The sequence below is a fragment of the Lampris incognitus genome, chromosome 3 (assembly GCF_029633865.1).
Source record: "Lampris incognitus isolate fLamInc1 chromosome 3, fLamInc1.hap2, whole genome shotgun sequence".
In the NCBI taxonomy this organism is placed as follows: domain Eukaryota; kingdom Metazoa; phylum Chordata; class Actinopteri; order Lampriformes; family Lampridae; genus Lampris; species Lampris incognitus.
The window spans coordinates 106,323,965-106,348,010 of NC_079213.1; the positions used below are offsets into that span (position 1 = coordinate 106,323,965).

At 45.7% G+C, this 24,046-nt stretch overlaps 1 protein-coding gene across 2 annotated transcripts in view; it reads right to left on the reverse strand.

The window, feature by feature from the left end:
* nlgn1 (neuroligin 1) overlaps positions 1-24,046 on the reverse strand; it is a 384,465-nt gene that overhangs the window by 222,985 nt on the left and 137,434 nt on the right. For both annotated transcript variants that reach the window (XM_056275600.1, XM_056275599.1), the window contains one exon: positions 18,237-18,389. In XM_056275600.1, the coding sequence (XP_056131575.1) occupies positions 18,237-18,389 (153 nt within the window). The remainder of the gene's footprint in view (positions 1-18,236; positions 18,390-24,046) is intronic.

Sequence of the window (24,046 nt, forward strand, 5' to 3'; positions counted from 1 at the left end):
TCCAAGTCTCTTCCCTTTCTACTGTACCGTAGTCACACTAACCACGTACGGTGCGCCCCTCCATCTGTAAGCTGAGTTTAAAGTTCGTGACAGAAGGAGATGTTGTGGAAGGAATATGAAAGGAGACAACTGGAAGACAGGAGTTTTGAGAGAGGTATGGAGAAACAGGTAGCATTACTCAAAGAAGTTTGAATCAGTTCATCTGGATGCAATGTTTATTGACAGATATGTTGCATCACTCATCTAAGTGACATCTTCAGTCTAAACTGACTGCAGGTGTCCCCACCCTTATACACAACACAGTACATACAGTGCCTAACCACCGAAACCATCGACCAGGTTCATATGCAAATATGGGTGGGACCTTTGATCATGTGTACTACTCACAGAGGATTAGGAACTGTTGCAATCACAGCATTGTAAAATGGCAATTGTCAAAGCCAGGAAGATGCCCAAACAGTGCACCAGCCAATCGAAGAGAGGAGAAGGACAACAGCCGTCTAAGCAGAAGCCAGTGGCAATTCCGTATGTGGCGGGAGTGTCGGAAAAGCTGAGACACGTATTTTCAAAGCACCGCATCTCAGTCGCTTTCAAACCCCAAAACACGCTGCGCCAGAAATTGGTCCACCCCAAGGATCTGGTCCCCAGACACAGACAGCGCAATATAGTGTACGCTGTGAAGTGTCAGGAGGATTGCCGTGAATTGTACATCGGGGAAACCAAACAGATGCTGGCCAAGAGGATGACACAACACAGAGCTAACAAGTCAGGCCAGGACTCCACAGTCTACACCCATCTACAGGCCAGTGGCCACTCTTTCAAGGATGAGGATGTGCACATCCTTGATAGGGAGGAACACTGGTTTGAACGGGGAGTCCAAGAGGCCATCTATGAACCAAGGGGGAGGCCTAAGAGTACCTCTGTCACCATCCTACAATGCTGTGATTGCAACAATCTTGAATCCTCCGTGAATAGTACACATGATCAATGGTCACACCCATATTTACAAATGAAACTGGTCGATGGTTTCGGTGGTTAGGCACTGTACTGTACTGTATTGTACTGTATTGTTTATAAGGGTGGGGATACCTGCAGTCAGTTTAGACTGAAGATGTCACTTAGGTGAATGATGCAATGTATCTGTCAATAAACATTGTATCCAGATGAACTGATTCAACCGACTTTGATTTTCTTACCTGGATTACTGAGCATGCATCAAGACAGGTAGGATTACTGTTAGTGAGGATGGAATAGGAGGCAGAGGGAGACAAAAGAGGGAAATTCATATTACAAATGGACTGTTCTGGTGTCTGTGAAGTAGATGAATGTCAAATAGCCCTCATTCCCCCCGCTTACCATCTGCACCCACTCGCCACAGAACACACAACCCTTCTCTCTCTCTCTCTGTACATTTACAGTCACACACATGCTTTAGCGCACATTTAGATTACACACATGCAGGCACGCACACACACAAAAACAATCCACTCCTCCATCTCTTTCCATCCCTGGTGTCTCAGCATGACACGCCTTTGACCTCAAATAATATGGTGGTGGTGGCGGCAGATTTGTGGCCTGTGCTAACAGCCAATCGGGTGGCTTGTGCCGTACCAGTTGAACAACCCCTGTTGAGTCTTAAATCACAGTCCCCCCCCCTCTCTCTCTCTTATGGTGCCAGCTGATAGAATTGTGCATTGTGTGTCCCTCTGTAGGCGGTCGAGTGGTTAACAGCACGGACGCCTTGTTATCTCAAAAGGACCGGCTGATTGAAAAGATACCCAACAATGCAGAGTGTAACTGGAGCAATCTAAAATGGAAAAAAAGATGCACCGAACAAATGGGGTTTGATCAAAACAAATCTGGTCGGGGTGGGTGGGGGAGGGTTGTTGTTCCCATGAAAGAGCAGATCAAGTTTAGAATAGACAGAACACAATGTGAAGGAAAGGACAGAATAGATTTTCTCAGGACAGAGACGCTGACCCCATGTGAGGAACTAATGACAAAGCGTTTCAGGAGTTGCACCGAACTCGGGGAAAATGTGCAAAGGTGTACTGCCGGCCTCAATGACTCACCGACATATGTGAGCGCGATGAGCAGGGTGGCAGAGTCCCACGTTCCCTGGGTCCTACTGTATGCATGGCTTCCAGGGTGCTAAACATATCCATCTGTTCTCCCCCCCGCCCCCTTTCACAGACTAAACTAACCCCCTGGTAAGCACTGACATTACATGCATACACACACACACACACACACACACACACACACACACACACACAGATGTACTTGTATACACGCAAAGGGGTACACACAACTGCTCACAAGGGCAGACATGCATGACTGAAAAAGGACAAAGTCACTATAGGTGTTCATGCACAAACATATGTACACCTATATACATATTTACACACACACACACACACACACTCAAACAGCATGCAGACATCTCTTCCCGGTAGTGGTGTAGCACTGAAGGATGTAATCTCTTGCTCTGCGACAGAGATATGTGCCCCCCCCCCACATCTCTCCATCTGCCCCCTGCCCAGCAAATCAGCTTCTACTCTGCGTGTCCACACTAGCCGATATACTTGTACCATCTCAAATCAACTTCCCCTTCACTCTCCCGCCAAGCAGATCAACCTCTATCTCTCACCCCTACAAAGCCAATAATTGCATCCCCCTTCCCTCCAGTATATAGAGCGTACTCTTTTCTTGTCTTTCCACACCCAGACAAACACAGGCACTCCACACCACTTTTTCCTTTCTCCAAAAAACACAAAACTTCACTGACTGGGGACAAAAAAAGGTTGTTTGCCTCTTTCACCACCAGCTGAGTCCACAAAATCTATTCCATAACACATCAGCTTTTATCTCCACATGGCAAATCCCAAATCAGCTCCTCATACCTGACCAGTCACAGAAGACCAAATTTCTCATACATTTCTCATATAGACGGGTATCTTCTTTTATGGTGACCAGTCGCCCCCCAAAAAGGGATTAGAAAGGTTGCTGTACTCGTATCATGGATCACCATGATTCAGTCACCTACCCAAAGATGTAACATCTGTCTGTCTAGCTTAAGATCCATCTGTCCACCCATCTCATCTTCCTATTCATCCATTTAACATCGAGGGTGGTCTGGCGGCAGCCTCGCCTCACGTTGACTGTGTTTTTGGTGTCGTCGTGTGGAGTGCGGGGATGTGTGTCTGGCTGGGAGAGCTGGCAATGGATCAGCTGGGAGAGCTTGGTGTGCTGCTCCCGGTGGGCCCAGGGACCACGGCCCTGCCTGGAGCTGCGCCCAAGCGGGAAACACCGAGGGTGGTCTGACAGGATGCGGAAGCGGGGCAGGCTAAGCTAACTGCTAGCCCATGCAGACCGGCAGTTCTGACCGTCATCATAACATTCGCTGTCTTGGACAGTGATTTTTTTTTATATACATATATATGTTGGATATATGTGTTTTGTAGTCTTTGTAGTTTGGATACATGTGTTCTTGTAGTTTGGATGTGTTTTTATCTTTGTGTTGCACTACGATGGGCCGGGGGGGAAATGATATTCCGTTTCATTTCATGTCTGCAGGTGCATGAAATGAAATGACAAATAAATATTCCCGATTCCTGATCCTGATTTGTCTGTCAGTCCAACAATCCATTCAGTCAGCCGAGTTCAGGCACATCATGGAGGATAGTTTGTTACTGGTAGGAAGGAAGGAAGGAAAGAAAGGAGAGGAAGGGAAAACATACATAATGGCACGGAGGGAGAAAATAACTGGAGACAGGCTCAGTCTGAATGCTTACATTGCATCATGACTCGCCGGTCTGCAGTGTGAACGTCTAAATTCAATTAACATATTGATATCCATACATAATGCAGATATGCATAGTATCTTCTGCAGCCAAGTCGAAGTATGCCAGCCAAAGTATTTTTAGTGCTGAGTTAATTTAAGAGCAGGGGAACGAATACGGGGACGTGAAATACCTTGGTCTACAGATGGAACATGAGAGTGAATTGCTAGTTTGCGAGGACTAAGCATTCACATCATTCAGAAGGCATGCTCTGGGTGACTGTCCATTGACCGACTGGTTGATTTCAGCATTACTCCGTAGGCTCCATCACCCATTCAAAAAATGTCCAAGTAAGTACTACTAGAATCAGTTGTGTGCCTTTTTATCCACTGCTGTATGTAAATTACAATTCATAAAAGCTTTATGTTTATAAACCATCATGACTTAATCAAGTACGATTATATTAAACTGTCAAGTTAAGGGGGTTTCTCAAAAAAAAAGTAAAAATGTTGTGGTTTTCGCATTAACATCCATTTCAGCTCAGAAACTACTCAAGTTTCACACAAGGTTTTAAAGGTGCTAGATAAAGCATATTAAGGGGTACAAATAAAAAGATTTAGTAGTGGGCTGGGGGGGGGTGTTAATACATCCATGCAGAGCACATGCACGCCAGTGTGTATGAAAAGATGCATGCATGTTTCTATTTGTGCATGATCAGTTGTGGGGTTGGATGGAAAGAGTTGTGGATACAGACGCCTGCGCATCACAGAGCGTGCCCAGATGGTCATCTGTTGTCCTGTCGCCGCCAAGACTAATCTAATCACCGATGCCTCAACAGAGAAGCCATGAAACCTCACTATGCCAATTTCAACACTGGTTGTTTTTTTTCCACCAGAACATCTCACCTGGTCGAAGCAAAACTAGATAGGTTATATTGTGCACCCAATCAAGCCAAGTCTCCCCATGCCAAAGTTTGCCTCTACCAAAGCAGTCCGCTATCTAAACCACTCAGCATGTCATAAACACTACAGCCAAACAAGAGCCGCTGGAATGGGTTAGCAAACAAGCCAAGCTGTGAAAACTGAATCCCTACAGCAACATCATAACAGAACAACCCCAAACACATGCCAAAAAACACTCCCCAAAAAAAAAAAAACCTTGAACAGTTCCCATGTAACAGTGGTCATTGTGGATGACTGTCGTGTGGGTATCTGTTGATACTAAGCTGACTGGAGGCCAATTTTGCCTCTACTGCTTAACAATGTTAATTAGGCTAAACTTCATCAAATGAAATTTGTTTTTGTTAGTAAGATTAAAGAATAAATCTCCAGCATCTATGTCCACGGGTGGTGATTCTGCTTCCAAGACTAAGGCTAAATGGGAATGAGAACTCGGGAGTAGCGTTGACTGATGAATGGTGGTCTGATGCCTTACGTAGGATCAACCAGTCTTCCTCCTGTACACGCTTGAGTCTGATCCAGCTCAAGCTGACACATAGAGCTTATCTGTGCAATGCTCTCCTGGCAGAATTCTAGCCTAACGTTAGCCCAATGTGTCCCTGCTGCTCCACTGGCCCTGCAACCCTTTTAGTACATATGTTCTGGCCTTGCTCAAAGCCCAGAAGGTTTTGGTCAGCTATTCTTGGAACGATCTCGGAGGGGTTAAATGTTCAAATTGATGGTTGCCCTTTGCTAGCAATTTCCAGTGTGCCTAGAGTCCCATTCCCCTGCAGCGCTGCTGTGTCCGACATGATCGCTCTCCTGACGCTCCCGGCCAGATGAAGGATACGCTTATCCTAGAAATCTCCCGCTCAAGTGACACCACGTTGGAGAAAATCAAGTTCACCCTCAAAGGGTCAATAGACTCTTTCTATAAGAGATGGCAACCATTTTTGACATATTGCCAGAACTTGTGTGTAGCCCCACCAAATTAAGTCGTACGCTGCCTAATATCTGTTATGACCACATACCTGGACTCTTGGTATTCATCACAGATATATGTAAATTTCGTCAATTGACCAATTTTACAGTCTTTATGGTACCTTTCCATTATCGATTGTGGTACCCTCATTGCAATGTACACGCATCAATAAAATGCTGAAACAAACAAAAAAAGAATTAGGAACTGCACTTGCTGATATTTTCCGAAGCAAATTGGGGAGAAAAAAAGGTCTGTCTTTCTTTTCCTACAATGAGTGAACTTTTACCCCAGCATTCAAGAGGGGTTAAGGAAGGAACATAGCCACTGGAATCAAAGACTACTAGTCTCAAACGAGGTCAAGCCTTGACGACAACAACAGCAACACAGGCAGAAAACGCTCACTGAAAACAAAGGTCTGCAGAAAAACACAAAGATGAAACAGTGTGAACAATGACCTTTTGAACAATGAAGGTTTCCTTTGTCTGATTTTATTTTCTTCTTTTTTTTTATTGAAAGAATAAGCCAACTGTATGACATGTCCGTTATTTAAACAAAAACATTCAATGCATTTTGCAGCACAAGACACTTCGTGGTGCTACTGAAGTACCAACATGAAATGGCAACTAGGACGCCGTAACACTTGAATTAGCTTAGTTTGTGATTATAAATAGGTCCAGAATTGTGTTTCTGATGACCAGATTTGGTACTGGGGGTCAATGACTTTTCATGGTTTAGTAGTGCGATTCATAATTTTATTGAAAACTGACTCATAAGCCATCATGCACAGCGTTAGACAAGGTGCCAATAGCAGCATGCAGGTGTGAGTGACATCATGAGCCACGCAATGACAGGAACTCAGACATGCTTATGGTAGAATAAGTTTACTAAGCATGGAGCACAAATGCTCCTGCATCAGTATGTGAAGGGATTCTGTGATAACGGATGTTTAATAATTGTGCTTGAATGTCAATATTAATGAAATCCTCTTTCCACCTACGGTCGAAAAAATCTTTGGGTAATTATAACGTGTTCTTTTTTTCTTTTTTTTATTCAGTAAAAAGATCAACCAAATTGAATAGACTGATTGGAATGATGGTGTGTGGGCACTATTAATTTTCCATTAGTTTTCCATGAGTTTGTGCATTGAGGTATTGCTGCAAATGCTGACATATTCGAAGGCCAGAACAACGGACACATGAATTCAACATTATCAATAAAACCTGGAGGTGGTAATGAAGCAATTTCTCGGTACCCAAACAATTTGCCCCGTCGTAGATGTAACCCCTTGTTGACAGCTATGGTTACTATTTCAATTGTCCTTAAACAGGGTCCTGAGTTCTCAGCGGTTGGTGTTGAGTTGGCTGAATGTAAATTATAAACATCAGAATAATAGAATGTTCAGGACAACAACAAAAAAAACATTTATTCTCTGGTAGGCTATTGTCGTTCTTATATCTTTCCTTCTCTCTGTGTATCAGAACAGTATTTACAAACCCCAATTCCAATGAAGTTGGGACGTTGTGTAAAACATGAATAAAAACAGAAAACAATGATTTGCAAATCCTTTTCGACCTATATTCAATTGAATACACTAAAAAACAAGATATTTAATGTTCAAACTGATAAACTTTATTGTTTTTTGCAAATATTCACTCATTTTGAATTTGATGCCTGCAACACGTTCCAAAGAAGCTGGGACAGGGGCAACAAAATACTGGGAAGGTTGAGGAATGCTCAAAAAACACCTGTTTGGAACATTCCACAGGTGAACAGGTTAACTGGAAACAAGTGAGTGTCATGACTGGGTATAAAAGGAGCATCCCCGAAAGGCTCGGTCGTTCACAAGCAAGGATGGGGCGAGGCTCACCACTTTGGAAACAACTGCGTGAGCAAATACTAGTTCAACAGTTTAAGAACAACGTTTCTCAATATACAATTGCAAGGAATTTAGGGATTTCATCATCTACAGTCCATAACAGCATCAAAAGATTCAGAGAATCCGGAGAAATCTCTGCACGTAAGTGTCAAGGCCAAAAACCAACATTGAATGCCCGTGACCTTCGATCCCTCAGGCGGCACTGCATTACAAACCGACATCATTCTGTAAAGGATATTACCACGTGGGCTCAGGAACACTTGGGAAAACCATTGTCAGTTAACACAGTTCGTCGCTACATTCACAAGTGCAAGTTAAAACTCTACCATGCAAAGCGAAAGCCATATATCAACAACACCCAGAAATGCCGCCGGCTTCTCTGGGCCCGAGCTCATCTGAGATGGACTGACGCAAAGTGGACAAGTGTGCTGTGGTCTGACCAGTCCACATTTCACATTGCTTTTGGAATTCATGGACGTCGTGTCCTCTGGGCTAAAGAGGAAAAGGACCATCCAGATTGTTATCAGCACCAAGTTCAAAAGCCAGCATCTGTGATGGTATGGGGGTGTGTTAGTGTCCATGGCATCATGGATAACTTGCACATCTGTGAAGGCACCATTAATGCTGAAAGGTACATACAGGTTTTTGGAGCAACATATGCTGCCATCCAATCGACTTCTTTTTCAGGGACGTCCCTGCTTATTTCAGCAAGACAATGCCAAGCCACATTCTGCACGTGTTACAACAGCGTGACTTCGTAGTAAAAGAGTGCGGGTACTAGACTGGCCTGCCTGCAGTCCAGACCTGTCTCCCATTGAAAATGTGTGGCGTATTATGAAGCGCAAAATACGACAACAGAGACCCCGGACTGTTGAGCAACTGAAGTCGTACATCAAGCAAGAATGGGAAAGAATTCCACCTACGAAGCTTCAACAATTAGTGTCCTCAGTTCCCAAACGCTTATTGAGTGTTGTTAAAAGGAAAGGTGGTGTAACACCGTGGGGAACATGCCCCTGTCCCAGCTTTTTTGGAACGTGTTGCAGGCATCAAATTCAAAATGAGTGAATATTTGCAAAAAATAATAAAGTTTATCAGTTTGATCATTAAATATCTTGTCTTTGTAGTGTATTCAATTGAATATAGGTCGAAAAGGATTTGCAAATCATTGTTTTCTGTTTTTATTTACGTTTTACACAACGTCCCAACTTCGTTGGAATTGGAGTTTGTACTTATCACATCAACACACTATCAAAAAGGAATAACCCTCTGGAATTGTAAACCAAATACTAGAATACAGAATTGAAAAGCTATCAAATATATGATGTGAACACCTTAATAAATAACCTTGACCCAATAATGAATTTGCAATATCAGACAAAATCCTGAATAAAAGCCTCCAAATAAATAGTTCAACCCAGAGCAATGGTATATTACCAAGCGCTTGGATTTTTAAACGATGGGGCCCATACGTTGGTGCACACAAAAAACAAACAAACAATGGAACAAACTCCCAATAGGAACATGGTGATAGTTAGTGTTTGAATAGTCGCCTCTTACTCACGCGACCACACAAACGATTCACAAGCGGTCCGCACAGGTGGGCAGATGATGCAACAGCGTAGCGTTGATGAATGCCACAAGGTCCGTGCTGATCACGAAGGTCCAGCGCTAACTAGCTAATTAGCCTCAGTGAAATCCTCTTGTCTCCAGTTTCCATGGACAAACTACAGCCGGTGTTTATAGATGACTGTCCCCACGACAGCTCTGGCAAAACGTCCACGCTTGATAGTTAGACTATACACTTCCACAAACCTAGCTAAGAAAAATAACACGGCAAGCAAAATAACTAACGTTAAGCTAACTGGCTGTAGGCTAGCCAACTTCCACGGCAAACTGGGGAAGAATGAGTTGCGAAACGTCGAGATGCACAGGACTTGAAGCTGTTACAATACAATACTTGTGCAAATCTTTAGAAGTGTTTCAGTCCACAAAATATTCCTCGCTTCGACACTGAACTCAATCTCTCCCGACGAAACAATAACTCAGCCAAAACTCCTCTCCCATGTTTCGGTACCGCACCCAAAGTCGTCTCTGATTGGCTTAGAATACATCACTCTCTCAGACTGAAATTACACGGACTTAGCTAAGCAGGATATCGAAGCTCACAAAAGAATCAAAAGAATTATGGCAAATGCACTACTCCACTTTACCCATCTTGAAACATGCATAACTGTGCAGACTATAAAATATATCTCACATATCCATATCCCCATATTTGGCAGGCCTCTACATAGAGATGCAACATGTCTGCTACCACACCATTCAGACAGCACCAGGACCAACAGAACTGAACAGGGGGAGCGGTCAGCAGCGGCTTCCAGCTTTTAACATTGCTGTTCTCTGGTTTACACAATAAGCGGGATCCCAGCATAAAGAGAGTCCGAGTTTTGTTTGTTTGTGTTGTTGTTGTGAAGCATTTAATACACACTGTATTTCTTTGGTAACAAGTTTGACATGCGTGAAAACATGTGCATGTGTGTGCGTGCATGCACTTGTGTGTGTGTGTGTGTGTGTGTGTGTGTGTGTGTGTGTGTGTGTCATGTAAGTTTGCAAGAATGCCTTACCTTCATCCCGATATTCTGAGGAAACCTTATTTAAGCGCTTATAAAGACTCAGTACAACCATCACCCCGACAGTTTGTGTAAGGGTCAGATACTTCGTACTTATTACGTCAACTACCTACTAAAGAGAGGAGAGACAAGGCGCAAATGGTGGAAGAGGTTAGAAGAGAGGAAGAAAAAATAATAGTAAAGTGAATTTGAGAGGTTTGGAGTGAGACATAGGAATAAAAATGTCATGAAGTCATTGAGGTTATTTGTTTCGGGGAGAAATATTAATTAATAAGTGAGGAAAATAAATGGCCCTCAAGAATTTGCCAATAGAGCAACGCTAGAGGGAAACAGAAAGCCCAATTATTGTGAACTGAGAGAAGACTGAGAAAATAGAGAGCGAGGCAGAGAGAGAGAGAGAGAGAGGTAGCCGATATTTGGGAAGGGTAAACATTGAGGATAAAGTCTGTCTAAGAGGAATTGCTTCTCAAACAAACACAGTCCTAATTTGAACACAATTAAAGGTGGCTACAGCTGATGCTCCTCGCGGTGTGTGTGTGTGTGTGTGTGTGTGTGTGTGTGTGTGTGTGTGTGTGTGTGTGTGTGTGTGCAAGTATAAGTGTGTATACTTATGAAGTTAACTTGTTAACTCAGGTTCGGGAGCAGGGCCACAGCCCAACCACTCCTCTAATCACCTGCAAGCTTTCTTATACCTGGTCAACACATTCAGCAGGGTCCAAAATTAACTTTTTGGCTTACCGGCCAAGGGGACTGGTAGATGAAAAAAACTACCGGCCAAGCATATTTTTTACCAGCCAAAATAATTAGCAGCCTTTTTTGTGCCGTACATACATTTTTAGTACATATCAATGAGAGAATAAGGTATTGTGTTGAATAAAAGCTTTTAAAAATGTGACAAGAGTAGTTCAGAAGAAAAATATTTTTATGTAAAATTAGTCAATGGTTAAAAGATAAAATGTTACAAGTATGATTTCATGTTTTATTTGCAGTATTATTATAACTACTCAAGTGCTCCACATGCCCATCCCTAGTCCCAGACTACTTCTCACTCTACAGCAACCACTTTCTTTGCACCGTCCATGAAGTCTGGCCTCCTGCTCCTGACAGAGTCTTGGTGCCACAGATCAACAGCACTGGTTGGGTCATACTCCCTGATCTCTGGAGATGACAGCTGTACCATCAATAGATCCGAGAGTGTGTCTGAGTTGAGGTTGAACCACCAGTCAGTTTTTTTTTCTATAAATTTATTCCCGACTTTCCCCTTTTCTCCCAATTTAGTGGCCAATCGATCCCTATTTGAGTTCAAACACCCACCCCCGTACTGCATGCGTTCGCCAACTTCATCTCTCCAACCGGCAGTCGAATCCAGGCCAAACCGCTGCTTTTTCTGACACACACAGACGTATTCATGTGACGAACACAAGCCGACTCCGTCCCCCTCCTGAAGACAGCGCTGCCAATTATTGCTGCTTCACCGAGTCTGGCCATAGTCGGATTCGACGAGACCGGGGCAAGAACCCCGGTCCCCAGTGGGCAACTGCATCAACACAAAGCCGATGCCTACACCGCTACCCCACCGCAGCCCCTTGGACCGCCAGTCAGTTTTAACCTGTTTCGTGGTGTTGAGGCTAACACACAGCTAACGTTAGTGCAAGCTAGGTGTCATATACTAGTGCTAGCTGGCTAACGTTAGCTACAACCAGCACTTTGTATAAGGATATTTTGAGATGACAACTAAATTCACTTACTCGCACATCCATTCGAAGTCGGAGAGTAGTCTCGCCTTCTTGCCAATGGCATGCACAGTCCTAAACATGTTCTGCATTCTCATGCTGGTCTGCTCGGACATGGCTATTAGCGCCTTTACAGAGGTTGTTGCGAGGACAGGCTCCAACTGAGCCTGAGAGGCCTTCATACAGGTAATGTGACATCTGGAGATCTCATGTTCCTTGATGTTTTCTACCTTCATTATCTTGTTACCGATGACAAATGAATTGCTATGGTTTTTGGCATACTGGCAACAGACGGAGCAACTCATTATCACGGTCTGTGCATTATACTCCAGCCAGCCTCTTGCAGCTCCTTTATCGTCATACCTCCACTTTTCACTAAACTTTCTTTTTTTCGGTTTGGTGGTGATGATGGCTTCTTCCTCCTCTTTGGGGCATGGTTGTCTTTTTGATGGTGGTTTTGCGCCTTCTAAATATCGCCACATAACTGGTGTTGCTCGCTAACATTAGTTAAAAATAGAGTAGGCCAGTACCGAGTTTGACAGGTGCTGCTGTCATTGTTCCTCGAGTGTTTGTGTGTAATGTTACCCGTCAGTAGCGTCTAGCACCATTCTAATGTACTTTGATTGCTTAGTTTCTGTTATTGTTGTTGCTATGTTATTGTTCTAATGCACTTTGGTTGGTTAATTTCTGTTATTGTTGTTGCTATGTTATTGCTGTTGCTAAGGAGACAGAGAGGGAGAGAGAGTGAGAGAGCGAGAGAGATGGTGGAGGGATTAAGTGGTTGGATTTCACTTTTTTTGTTACTCGCCATGTGGCGGGTAGGCTTCTGAGATTTACTCGCCAATCAGAAAATCTACTCCCATTTGGCAGGTGGCGAGTGTTAATTGCACTGTTTGTCTTTGTTCTCTCGACCTCCACCCTCCTACTCCCTCCCTCTCTTGCATTCACCCTCCCACCTCATCCCTCCCTCATCATTCTTCATCCCCTCTTCCCTCGCTCTTCTCATCCTTACTCACATCCTTCATTCCCTCTTCCCTCACTCTCCCCATCCTTATTCCCATCCTTCATCCCCCTCTTCCCTCGCTCTTCCCATTCTTACTCACATCCTTCATCCCCTCTTCCCTCACTCTTCCCATCCTTATTCACATCTTTCATCCCCTCTTCCCTCACTCTTCCCTTCCTTGCTCTCATTGTTCATCCCCTCTTCCCTCACTTTTCCCATCCTTTTTCACATCCTTCATCCCCTCTTCCCTCCTTTTCTTCTCTCCTCCTTTCAGGCACTATCTGGGGTCCATGGTCGGCTTGGGTAAACCATCGCCTGAGACGGAACCCCCACCCTGAGTCTCCTTTTCCCCAGCCACCGTATGTCAAGATGTCCCAGATTGGCCCAATGAGACAGCTTCCACATCCATCCTCACGTCCATCATTCATCCCCATCTTCCAATACTTCCTCTCCTCGTTAAACCTGTGAACTCTCATTGTTGTTATGGTGTGGTCCTTGCTAGTGAAGTGTGTGTGTGTGTGTGTTTGCATGTTTTTATGCGTGTTCGAGGTAGTGTACATACACATGTGTGTGCTTGTCTGTCTGTAGCTATGTCTGTCCATATATTTTGTGTGCCATCTACATTTATCTGTTCAGAACTGCCCATGCCTTGCTCATTGGCTTTCTATGCGGCACCCTCCTTTCTGAGCATAGTAACTTTTTGGTGTAATCACAGGAGTTGAATGCGGGGCGTGTTAGTGAAACGTTGTGCAGAGAAATGGATATTTCACTGGCCAGGTATATCTTAAAACAATCACGGGCTTGATGAATGGGCTCAATGGCTGATGTATAGCTGGAATGGAAGGGGTATTTGGAGAAGGTTTGAGTCAGGGAAATGCACCTCATCAATCAGTGTGATTAAGGGTTTTGGCCAAGGCGAAACAAACTCACACAGTGAGGGACTGCCCTTAAAGGCAAAGACTGTTGTTTAGTATTCCAGGAAAGCGGCCCTGTTGCGTTAAAATGTGCTTTTCTGTGCACCACGTTTGTGTAATAGCAGTGATTGGGCCTCATGTTGGGCTCCTGGCACCCCCTCTACAACCCCTGTTATATTTCTGGTGCTGGTAGCATTCAAATTACTCATATTTGGACGTATTTCTTAAAAACGGCGAGTTTTCAATCGCGCGGCACCACTTTTAAGCGGATATCAAGCAGGCAATGACAGTGGCTTTGACATGGCTATGTTCTCTATTAACACATTACGAGGAGAATAATACTATTATTCATAGCCTTAATTGGGGACTGGATAATTTAAGGGCTACACGTTGCAACTGTTTTAAAACTGTCCAAGTGTGTGAAGAAAATCAGAGCCAGCTATAAAGTGAAGTGCAATATTATGAACCAAGGCTGGCTGAGATGATGAGCACAGTTTGTGTCATAAATTCTGAGCCATCCTGAAAATGACACCTTGACAGCACTGTAGCTGTGTTCCATTAAAAGCCTTTGCCGCACAGCAGAAGCCTTGCACGCACACATGCACACACGCACACACACACAGTAGCATACAATATGTGCCCTGTAGCCAAATCCATTGTAGGAAAGACCCTTAACCAATAAATACAGCCCAGCGTCAGCAGCTCTGCATATATAGAGTAGCTAATGGATCGTTGCACAGCGCTTTCTTGCTCTTTCAGTTACACACACACACACACACACACACACACACACACACACACACACACATACACACAATGAGGCCAGAAGACAAATACGTGGTTGGAGAATGGGAGGATAAGTCAACAAGGCAGCATTACCAGCGCAGCAGGTACTGTCATGGCCGACTGGGGGAGTTTTTGCACTAAAGCTGAAGACTACAACACGGGCTGGGTTTGCTGGCTGGATAACTAACACACTGATTTTGGGACTCCAACTGACCACAGTTTGTGGACACTGGCTAAGCAGTTAGCCAGTAGAGTGTGACGTAACCTGAGAGTGAAGGAGGTCCCAACGATGGACACGTTTACTTGAGGTAACGCAACACACCTGATGACCCACTGGCCAGCCTGCTCACTACGTGGATGGCAAGCTGCCTTCCTGGATGACTGCTTACAAATCGTATGAGTGCTGCATCTACGCACACACACACACACACACACACACACAGATGTACACCCCCCCCCCCACACCAGCACCTCCCGTGTGTGCACTAAGTGAGAAGTGATTCTTCTGGCGGTTGCCAGGAGGGGGTTAACACAAACTCATCAGTACTAATCTGAGAGCAAACACCACCTGTTCAGGATGGCAAACAGGGGATCCTGCTCCCCCTCCATGGCCTGATGACTGTGTATGAGACTGCTCCCCCTCCATGGCCTGATGACTGTGTAGAAGACGCTACAGGTCTGGTGAGGATACCCGAGGCTACTGTAGCAGCAAAGTGTTTGGGTGTGGAGATTAAAGGCTGTTCTTCTATTTACCAGCTGGTTGAAGGTAATATCTTTCTGGGACATATCATCCACAACTATGAGATATACATGCAGCAGGCAATGTTCTTTCTCTTCTTCTTTTTTTGATTTTATTTTCAGGCTTTCAGTCACTTGCTTTCTTACAGTCCCAAGACTTAACAGCAGGGCATTTCCTCAGATAACTCACCCCAGAATAGCACAGCTAGGAACTGATTTTTAGTATTTACAGTCTATGCAAAGAAATGTGTAGACTGCAAAAGAAATGCAAAAGAAATGTCACACACACACAAAAAAAATAAATAAATAAAAAAAAAATCAGGTTTCAAACAGCTGATGGGCTGGAGACACAGAAAACACGAAGAAGAGGGCCTCCAGCCGAGGATCGGCGTTAGAATATGAACATCGCAAACCACATTCTGTTGAGGCTGCCCACGTGTCTCAGTCTGATCCCCCGCTTGACATCACGTATGTATACACACACACACACACACACACACACACACACACGCAGGTATGTAAACACACCGTTACGGCGAAGTGAAAGGAGGACGCCGCCCTCCATCTTCACGCTCATTAACTTAAGGGCAGACAAACAAACCCCCATCATCAAACAGCAGCAATCAGCTCCCTCCATCCAGACAAGAAACGCCATCTCCGTGGGACAACAGCAAGCCCTTCTCATTATGCGACACCTCATATATACAGTATATCCCCCTATAGAACCCCCCACCCCCACCCCGGGGTAGGAGAGTCACATGTGCGCACAGGCAGAAGAAGAAAAAAGAACTGAAAGAAAGATGAAAGCAGCTGAGGTGACGGAGGGAGAACGTAAGGATAAAGGAAACGGTGAAGTAAGGATCGAAGGGCGGAGACGAAATGGACGGTGTTGCATTTAAAGGCATCAAATATCTGACAGGAAGGCGAGATCTCAACGTTTGCCAAGTGTTAGCGATTTAAAAACCCAGTTTTCAGCTAAACACATGTTGAAAAAAATGCACTGTATTCTGCAGCACACGGTGCTGACACCTCCCACCCTCTCCTCAGTGTGTGTGTGTGTGTGTGTGTGTGTGTGTGTGTGTGTGTGTGTGTGTGTGTGTGTGTGTGTGTGTTGGTTGTTTGACATCACATGCTCACAGAGGAAAATGACCGGTTCCATTGCAACCTCTGGATTCACATCTCTCAGCTCCAGCCAAGACAAAACGACACATAACAAAAGGCTGTCGCTGCGCAGAATAAACAAATGAAATTTAGAAATGAACAAATGATTAACGCAGAGGGTGACAATTCAAAAATAAAGGAGAGGTTCACCACCAGTTTTGACCTGCAAAAGCAACCGACAGAGAGAGCGGACGACAGGAAACATAAAGGGGTTCAGATTGAACCGTGGCTAATGTAGGAGGGACAAGAGGGTTCGACTCCCACTTTTTGAGCCTTTCAACTTTGACCTCTGTGTGATCTGCTCAGCAGCAGATCGTCACAGAGAGAAAGGCACTCAGTCCTCAGCGATGAGACGTTCATGTCCGGCTTATTCCCCTAAACACGCTGCGGGTGCTCATTCTGCCACGCGCGTGCAGACGGCGCATGTCGGCGACATGCAAAATGTGTCGTACAGCGTGAGGCGCGCCGCCAGCGCCACGAGCAGCGCTAGCATATCACCAGGGCTCAGCGTTTTCGCTTTTTATTTTTCAAAGCCATCCGGCATGCCGAACTCTGCCACAAGAGGACACTGTTACATAACCTCACACGAACAGGAACAACCTTTGGCTCCGTGGAAACAGAAAATCTGGGTGAAAATCAGTTTGAGAATCTGGGTAGTTTTCGGTGAAACTGGGTAAAAACTGAAAACGGTGAGCCTTGCATATTATCACATATGAAAACAAGTGGGGGGGTCCACGGTACCGGTCACCCCGATTCTGGCCGTCGGAACCGTAGCAGCGACAAACAACAAACACCCGTCTGTCTGCTCGCAGCGATTTGTGCGCGCTCACTGACAGTAAAATGGAAACAAGCGGCCCACATGACACGAAAACCCAAAAAATCATGTGACGCCGCTGACCAATGGCAGGTGAGGGTTATCAGAGGAAAGGGAAATATGCCGTCCAACATACTCGCTACATCCCTATAGTGTATCACTACACACTCAACACACACACAAACACCGTATGCAGATGACTGTGGCTTATATTTGATTTCCCGCATTGTTATGCTGATGTTAACCACACCAAACTCACACCTTAACTTCATCATCTCTAACCAAACATAACCATTACACAACCTCACGCCGGACCTGAACCATCTGGAATGTACCAAACGTTTCGCTGACACACAACCCTAGGCACGTGACAAAACACCAGTCAACGCGTCTTGGAAACGACAGAACACTGTCGACATTTTTTTTTGGGAACTGCAAATAATTTGCATATGAACGTTTTGTCTGTGAGACTGGGTTCGAAATACGGGACGGCGAAGAAAAAAGTAAAAGGGTAAAAAAAAAAAAAAGGAGCAAACCAATGAGCGATCAACCAGCATTTGAATTTGGCCTTTGATTTAAAACAAAAATAAAAGAAAAAGAGAAAAAGAAACAAAGTTTATGAAAGATTGGGGGAAGAAAAAAAAAGAGGAAACGGGTGAAGGTCGATGACCCCGAAACACTTCTTCTCACTCTCTGAGATGTGATATCAGGAACAAGCCAGACGGAAGCGGCTAGAAAGAGAGGACGTGAAATGATGGAGAGAGCGGAGGCGAAGCTCGACTTTTCGGCGTCCAGCTCTTTCTCGCTCTCTGACAAACTGCGTGTGTGTGTGTAACAGTTAACACAGCGCACCACAAAGCACGGTGACGGCAGACTTACCGAGGACACCCAGGCGGTAGTTGACAGTTATCACGATGACGTTGCCGTAGCTGGCCAGGATGCTGCCGTCAAACATGTTTCCGGTTCCCTCCATGTAGGAGCCCCCGTGGATGAAAACCATCACCGGCTTGGGGCTGCCGCTCTCCCGGATGTCTGGGGGTGGTGGTGGGTAAGGGGTGGGGTGGGGGGGGGGGGGACGGGGGTGTAGAAGGAGCAGAGAAGGGAAAGGAAGGACTGATTATATGACAGATTGAAGGTGACAGCCAGAGAGGCATTTCCTATACTTTAGGGGATTTGGTCTCTCTTTTATTTTTTTATATATATATCTAAGTAATCTTGGCACACTGGCTTTTTACTTTCCAGATTGATTTAGTTTAAAGGCGTCAAACCGTTCATTTTCCCATGGGGGGGGGGCATGACAGCTTCCAGGTGATGGGAAAACATAGTTATATACAGCCACATATATATTTATATATGTATATATGCATATTATTTCATGTAAATATTACCAAAACAGAATATTTAATGGGATGAGTTTTAATTTTCCATTCGGCCAATGAGCTGTCAGGGGCTTCAGCGTGTCAATTCAACCTGTCACCCCACTAAGAGGTCAGAAAATAAAATATAAAAGTTTGATTAATGCAGTGCAAAATGCGAAATGGCACATTATGTTTGAGGTTTCTCCGGTAGAACCATCAGTCGACTGACGTTTTTCATTTGACTTCAGGTTGACAAGTCACAGGCAGGAAGTGGTATTTTGATTTTGGTGGAAAAGCCCTGCATATTTATTAAGTTTTCTGGCTGATAAGATTTTTTTTTTTTTAAGAGATATTTTGTATTTATTGGGGTCAGATGGTGGAGATTGTTAACGGGTGATTAGGAATTAGACAGCGACCGCACAAAATACGCAGTAAACTAGTGTGGATATTATCAGTACTGAAACAAAGATGTGTCTTTTCACCTGTCAGAGGATAAAAACACAACCCGGCGTGACAACATTTATTACAGTGTAACCCGTTGTCATTGTTTTTTTTTTTTTAGTTTTTAGTTTTTATTTCCCCCCTATTTCTCCTGAGCCGTCCCGGTCGCTGCTCCACCCCCTCTGCCGATCCGGGGAGGGCCGCAGACTACCACATGCCTCCTCTGATCCATGTGGAGTCGCCAGCCGCTTCTTTTCACCTGACAGTGAGGAGTTTCACCGGGGGGGACGTAGCACGTGGGGAGGATCACACTATTCCCCCCGGTTCCTCCTCCCCTCTAAACAGGTGCCCCGACCGACCAGAGGAGGCGCTAGTCCACATCCGGCTTCCCACCCCCGACACCGCCAATTGTGTCTGTAGGGATGTCCGACCAAGCCGGAGGTAACACCGGGGATTCGAACTGGCGATTGCCGTGTTGGTAGGCACGGCAACGGAATAGACCACCATGCTACCGGATGCCTTCATTGCTATCTCTCAGGGTACATCTAGGTCCCGTGTACAGCCACTTACATTGTAATATTTGGTAATCCTTCAAATTACAGGCCATCCGTTCAGCCAGAATACCTGAGAAACATGCCAGTGAAACAGAACTGGACTGTCAGGACCGCTAGTGACTGACTAATGCATGAGGAAAATGAGCTTTTCTACAGCTCCAGTTTTTCCCACTGTGCTACACCGTGTAGGATAAATTGACAGACGTAAACAGGTATGTTGAAGCAGTGACACCTTATTTAGCTGAAATCCTGCAGTGTCTGGTGACGCTTCCAATAGACATGTCTTCTTGTCATCTTGCAGTGGGAGCGAGGGTGAGAGCGATCAGCCCTCGGTCTATTTCTGATACAGACGCAGGCTAACGAGTGGCAAGCAAAAGGAAAGATGACAGAAGAGCTCATCACATCCTCCACGGCAGCTACTAGGTGAGGCAGAGTGAGACGGGGCTTCCTTTCACCCTCCGTAGTGCAGAGACGAAGCACGTCCCGACGCACACAGGCTAATGCACATTAACAGGGATTGAACTGATTGATTATTATCAGTGAATCCACAGCAACTCCAAAAATTAACCTCGCGAGGAGAAAGAAAACCATTTCCCCCGCGGGAGGAAAGAAGAGGAAAGAAATATATAGCTCTTTAACTGGGGGCAGGTACAGTGTGTGCGTGTTTGTGTGTGTGCGTGCGTGGCCTGCGGGCACTTAAGCAGCTTGCACAGGCCAACACGCCAGCATGGGGCTCTGCATAGCTTTGTATTTAAGCAGTATTGAACGGCGAACAGTGGAGAAATGGGGGAAACAGAGGAGAAGAGTTTAAATTCTGCCAGATTAAAATGAGACATCTGCCCCGAGGTGAAACACCCTATTCTTGTGTGTGTGTGTGTGTGTGTGTGTGTGTCTCTCCCTCTGTGTGTGTACTTTTGGACTCAGTGTGTACACGTTAAGTCTCCGTGCCAGTCTCGATGCACATGCTGCGTTCGTCCTTCTGTCTATTTCTCTCTGTCTGTGGAGCTCAGTATGTCACTGTTGTCCTTCTCTGCCCTTTGTTGCTTTTGGTTTTTTTTTTATTTCCTTTTTTTCCCCCTCCCGTTCCCTCCATCATAGCATGCAGCACGCAACATGTAGCGATGCATCATAACTCTCCTCTGGACAGCTTCCAGAAACCACTGACAAAAAAAGGTCAGGGAAAGTGTGTTTGTTTGTGCGTGTGTGTGTGTGTGTGTGTGTTTGTTTGTTTATGTACTCCGTCTTGGTGAAGTCCGAGTGGTTGGACGCGAGGCTCTTGTACCGACAGTTATTATCGGCATGACTTGTTGGTCAATAGGATGGCGAGGGGAAGGGATGATGAAATGGGGAGCAAAAAGGAAGTTCAGGTGATGACAACAATAACCCTGGACATGACTGGTCGGCGGTATGGGGAGCAGAGTGGGTGGTCTAGGGGCTCCACCGGTAGGCGGTATGGAGAGCGGGTGGTCTAAGGGTTCCACATACATTGATAGGTGGGCTCATCTGCCACCGACGCCATCCTGCTTCCCCGTCTGGGCAAACTAGGGAGCAAGATGACGGATGTCCACAGAAGCCTATGGATCGATAAAAACCGACTTAAAGATACAACCTTGAAGACCGTCGTTCTTCTTTACCTCGACGGGAACGGGGACGCTGGTAACCGTAGTGATGTGGTCCAAATCCCAGATACCCGTTCGAAAGGAAACAGGTTTGGTGGTGGTGTTACGGCAGCGTCCTCCCCACCTCACAGCAAAAGAAACGGTGCAGTTTCAGTTTTGTCCGTTGATGTCGGGGAGGCAGCGGCTCGGCGGGACAGAAGGTCATCTGGTAACTGAGGGGGTTGCCAGTTCGATCCTTGGTTCCTCCTTGCAAAAGTGTCCAGATGTCCTTGAGCAAGACACCGAACCCCTTACTGCCCCGATGAGCGGGTTGTTACTTTAAATGGCTGACATCGCCGTCAGTGTGTGTGTGTGTGTGCGCACACGTGTGAATGCGGGGGATTCATTGATTGTAAGGCACTTTGACTGGCTGCTGCAGCTAGAGATGTGCTATATAAAATGCAGTCCATTTCCCATGATGCTCTAGTGTCTGTTGGTAAAGGTCCTCTATGAGCTTGGTCCACCACAACAGCTTCACTTCTTCAAATTTGCAGCTGCCCACCTTATTCGTCCACATTTGGCTGCTGTGGTGACAATAAAATGCTACTGGCCAAAACCTTCTCACATTTAAAGTCCCACTGTGTTCACGGTTTTGATATCCGTTGTTTAGCTATCGGGCGGCACGGTGGCGCAGTGGTTAGCGCGGCCGCTTCACAGCAAGAAGGTCCTGGGTTCGAGCCCCGGGGTCGTCCAAACTTGGGGGTTGTCCCGGGTCGTCCTCTGTGAGGAGTTTGCATGTTCTCCCCGTGTCTGTGTGGGTTTCCTCCGGGTGCTGCGGCTTCCTCCCACAGTCCAAAGACGTGTGGGTCAGGTGAATCAGCCATGCTAAATTGTCCCTGGGTGTGAATGTGTGTGTCGGCCCTGTGATGGACCGGCGGCCTGTCCAGGGTGTCTCCCCACATGCCACCCGATGACTGCTGGGATAGGCTCCCGCATCCCCGCGACCCTGAGAGCAGGATAAGCGGTTTGGATAATGGATGGATGGATGTTTAGCTATTGTCACAAACTATACCAGCAATGCAAAAATGCAAAACATTAAAAAAAAAAGACACTTGCATGTAAACCTGCAGGATGGCAGCTTTAACTTCTGAACATGAACGTTGGTGCGAAAACAGTGCCGTTGACGAAGGTAAATGAGACGTGGAAAAGATGGGGATGTGGGAAACCATGAGAGTCCTTGTGTGAACTGTGTATCTGGATGTGTTTACTTCTTTCCCTAGATTGTTTGCACCTAGAGACGGGGGTATTTTTATGTGTTGTTTTGATCCTACTCAGTCTCTCTTTCTCTCTGTCAGTGTGTTCTTCTGTCAGTACATGTGGATCCATCTTAGTATTAAATGAAAATATTTCTTATTATTTTACAGTGCCGGATTATACTGCATTACACATGACCGTTTTAACCTTCAGCCACATCAGTGGTGCGTTCCACGTGAGCATGGAGGTATTTTTCCACGGTATTTCTCAAGCGAGGACAGTTGTGCGACTTTGGAGAGACAACATTCAGCAAATATTTGTCCATTTTAGCATCCGCAGGGTCATCTCACAGAAAACCAGTTTTCTTTGAAACGGGAGTGACTGTCGGAAAAAAAAAAAGAAGAAGAGAAAAAACAAGTCCTGCCCAGAACGTCCATTAGCGCTGCTCTGTCCAGGCCGTTTGCAGGGCGAGGTGGGGCTGGGATGCAGCGTCCCGCGGAGAGTTGGAGCATTTGGAGCACGGATGAGGCGAGGATCAAAGAGATTTCAGGTGTGTTAGATTTTTCTGAGCAAACCCAGCGAAATGCCCCCCGGGCTGCAACTACAACCTGCACATCCTCTCCCTCTGCCAGGGTAGAATAAAAAAAAAAAAAAACTAATCAAAACAACACCAGATGTTTGGGGCATAGGTGTCTCGCGCTCTCTACTGGTTCCAACCTTTCCAGGGGCAGGGAGCAGAATCAGTGGAAACTGGAGGAAAAAGTGTCAGAAAAACCATAACCCCCCCCCTCGAGAAAAAAGGATGCAGTCCACATAGTCCTGGTGCCAATTTCAAGAAAGCACCTACGCAGGGAGCAAGCTCAGTTGCTTGAGGAACCAAAAAACATGGCGTCCAGGTGGCGTGGCGTCTATTCCATTGCCTACCAACAACGGGGATCGCTGGCTCGAATCCCCGTGTTGCCTCCAGCTTGGTCAGGCGTCCCTACAGACACAACTGGCCGTGTCTGCGGGCGGGAAGCCGGATGTGGGCATGTGTCCTGGTCGCTGCACCACCGCCTCCTCTGGTCAATTTGGGCACCTGTTCAGGGGGGAGGGGGGAACTGGGGCGAACAGCGTGATCCTCCCACGCGGTACGTCCCCCTGGTGAAACTCCTCACTGTCAGGTGAAAAGAAGCGGCTGGCCACTCCACATGTATCGGAGGAGGCATGTGGTAGTCCGCAGCAGGAGGGGGTGGAAGAGCGACCGGGATGGCTCGGAAGATTAGGGTAATTGGCCAAGTACAACTGGGGAGAAAAAGGGAGGCGGGAAATTCCAAAACAAAAAAACCAAATAAAAGTGTGCTATATGTCATTATATTTGTGAATGGTTAATGAATTAGGAGCATCACCACAAGGCTCTAGCATCCCAAACCCCCCCCCCAAAAAAACATAACCAATTAAATTGCATCCAATTAAAATATTGCAAATTATCACATGCATATCGG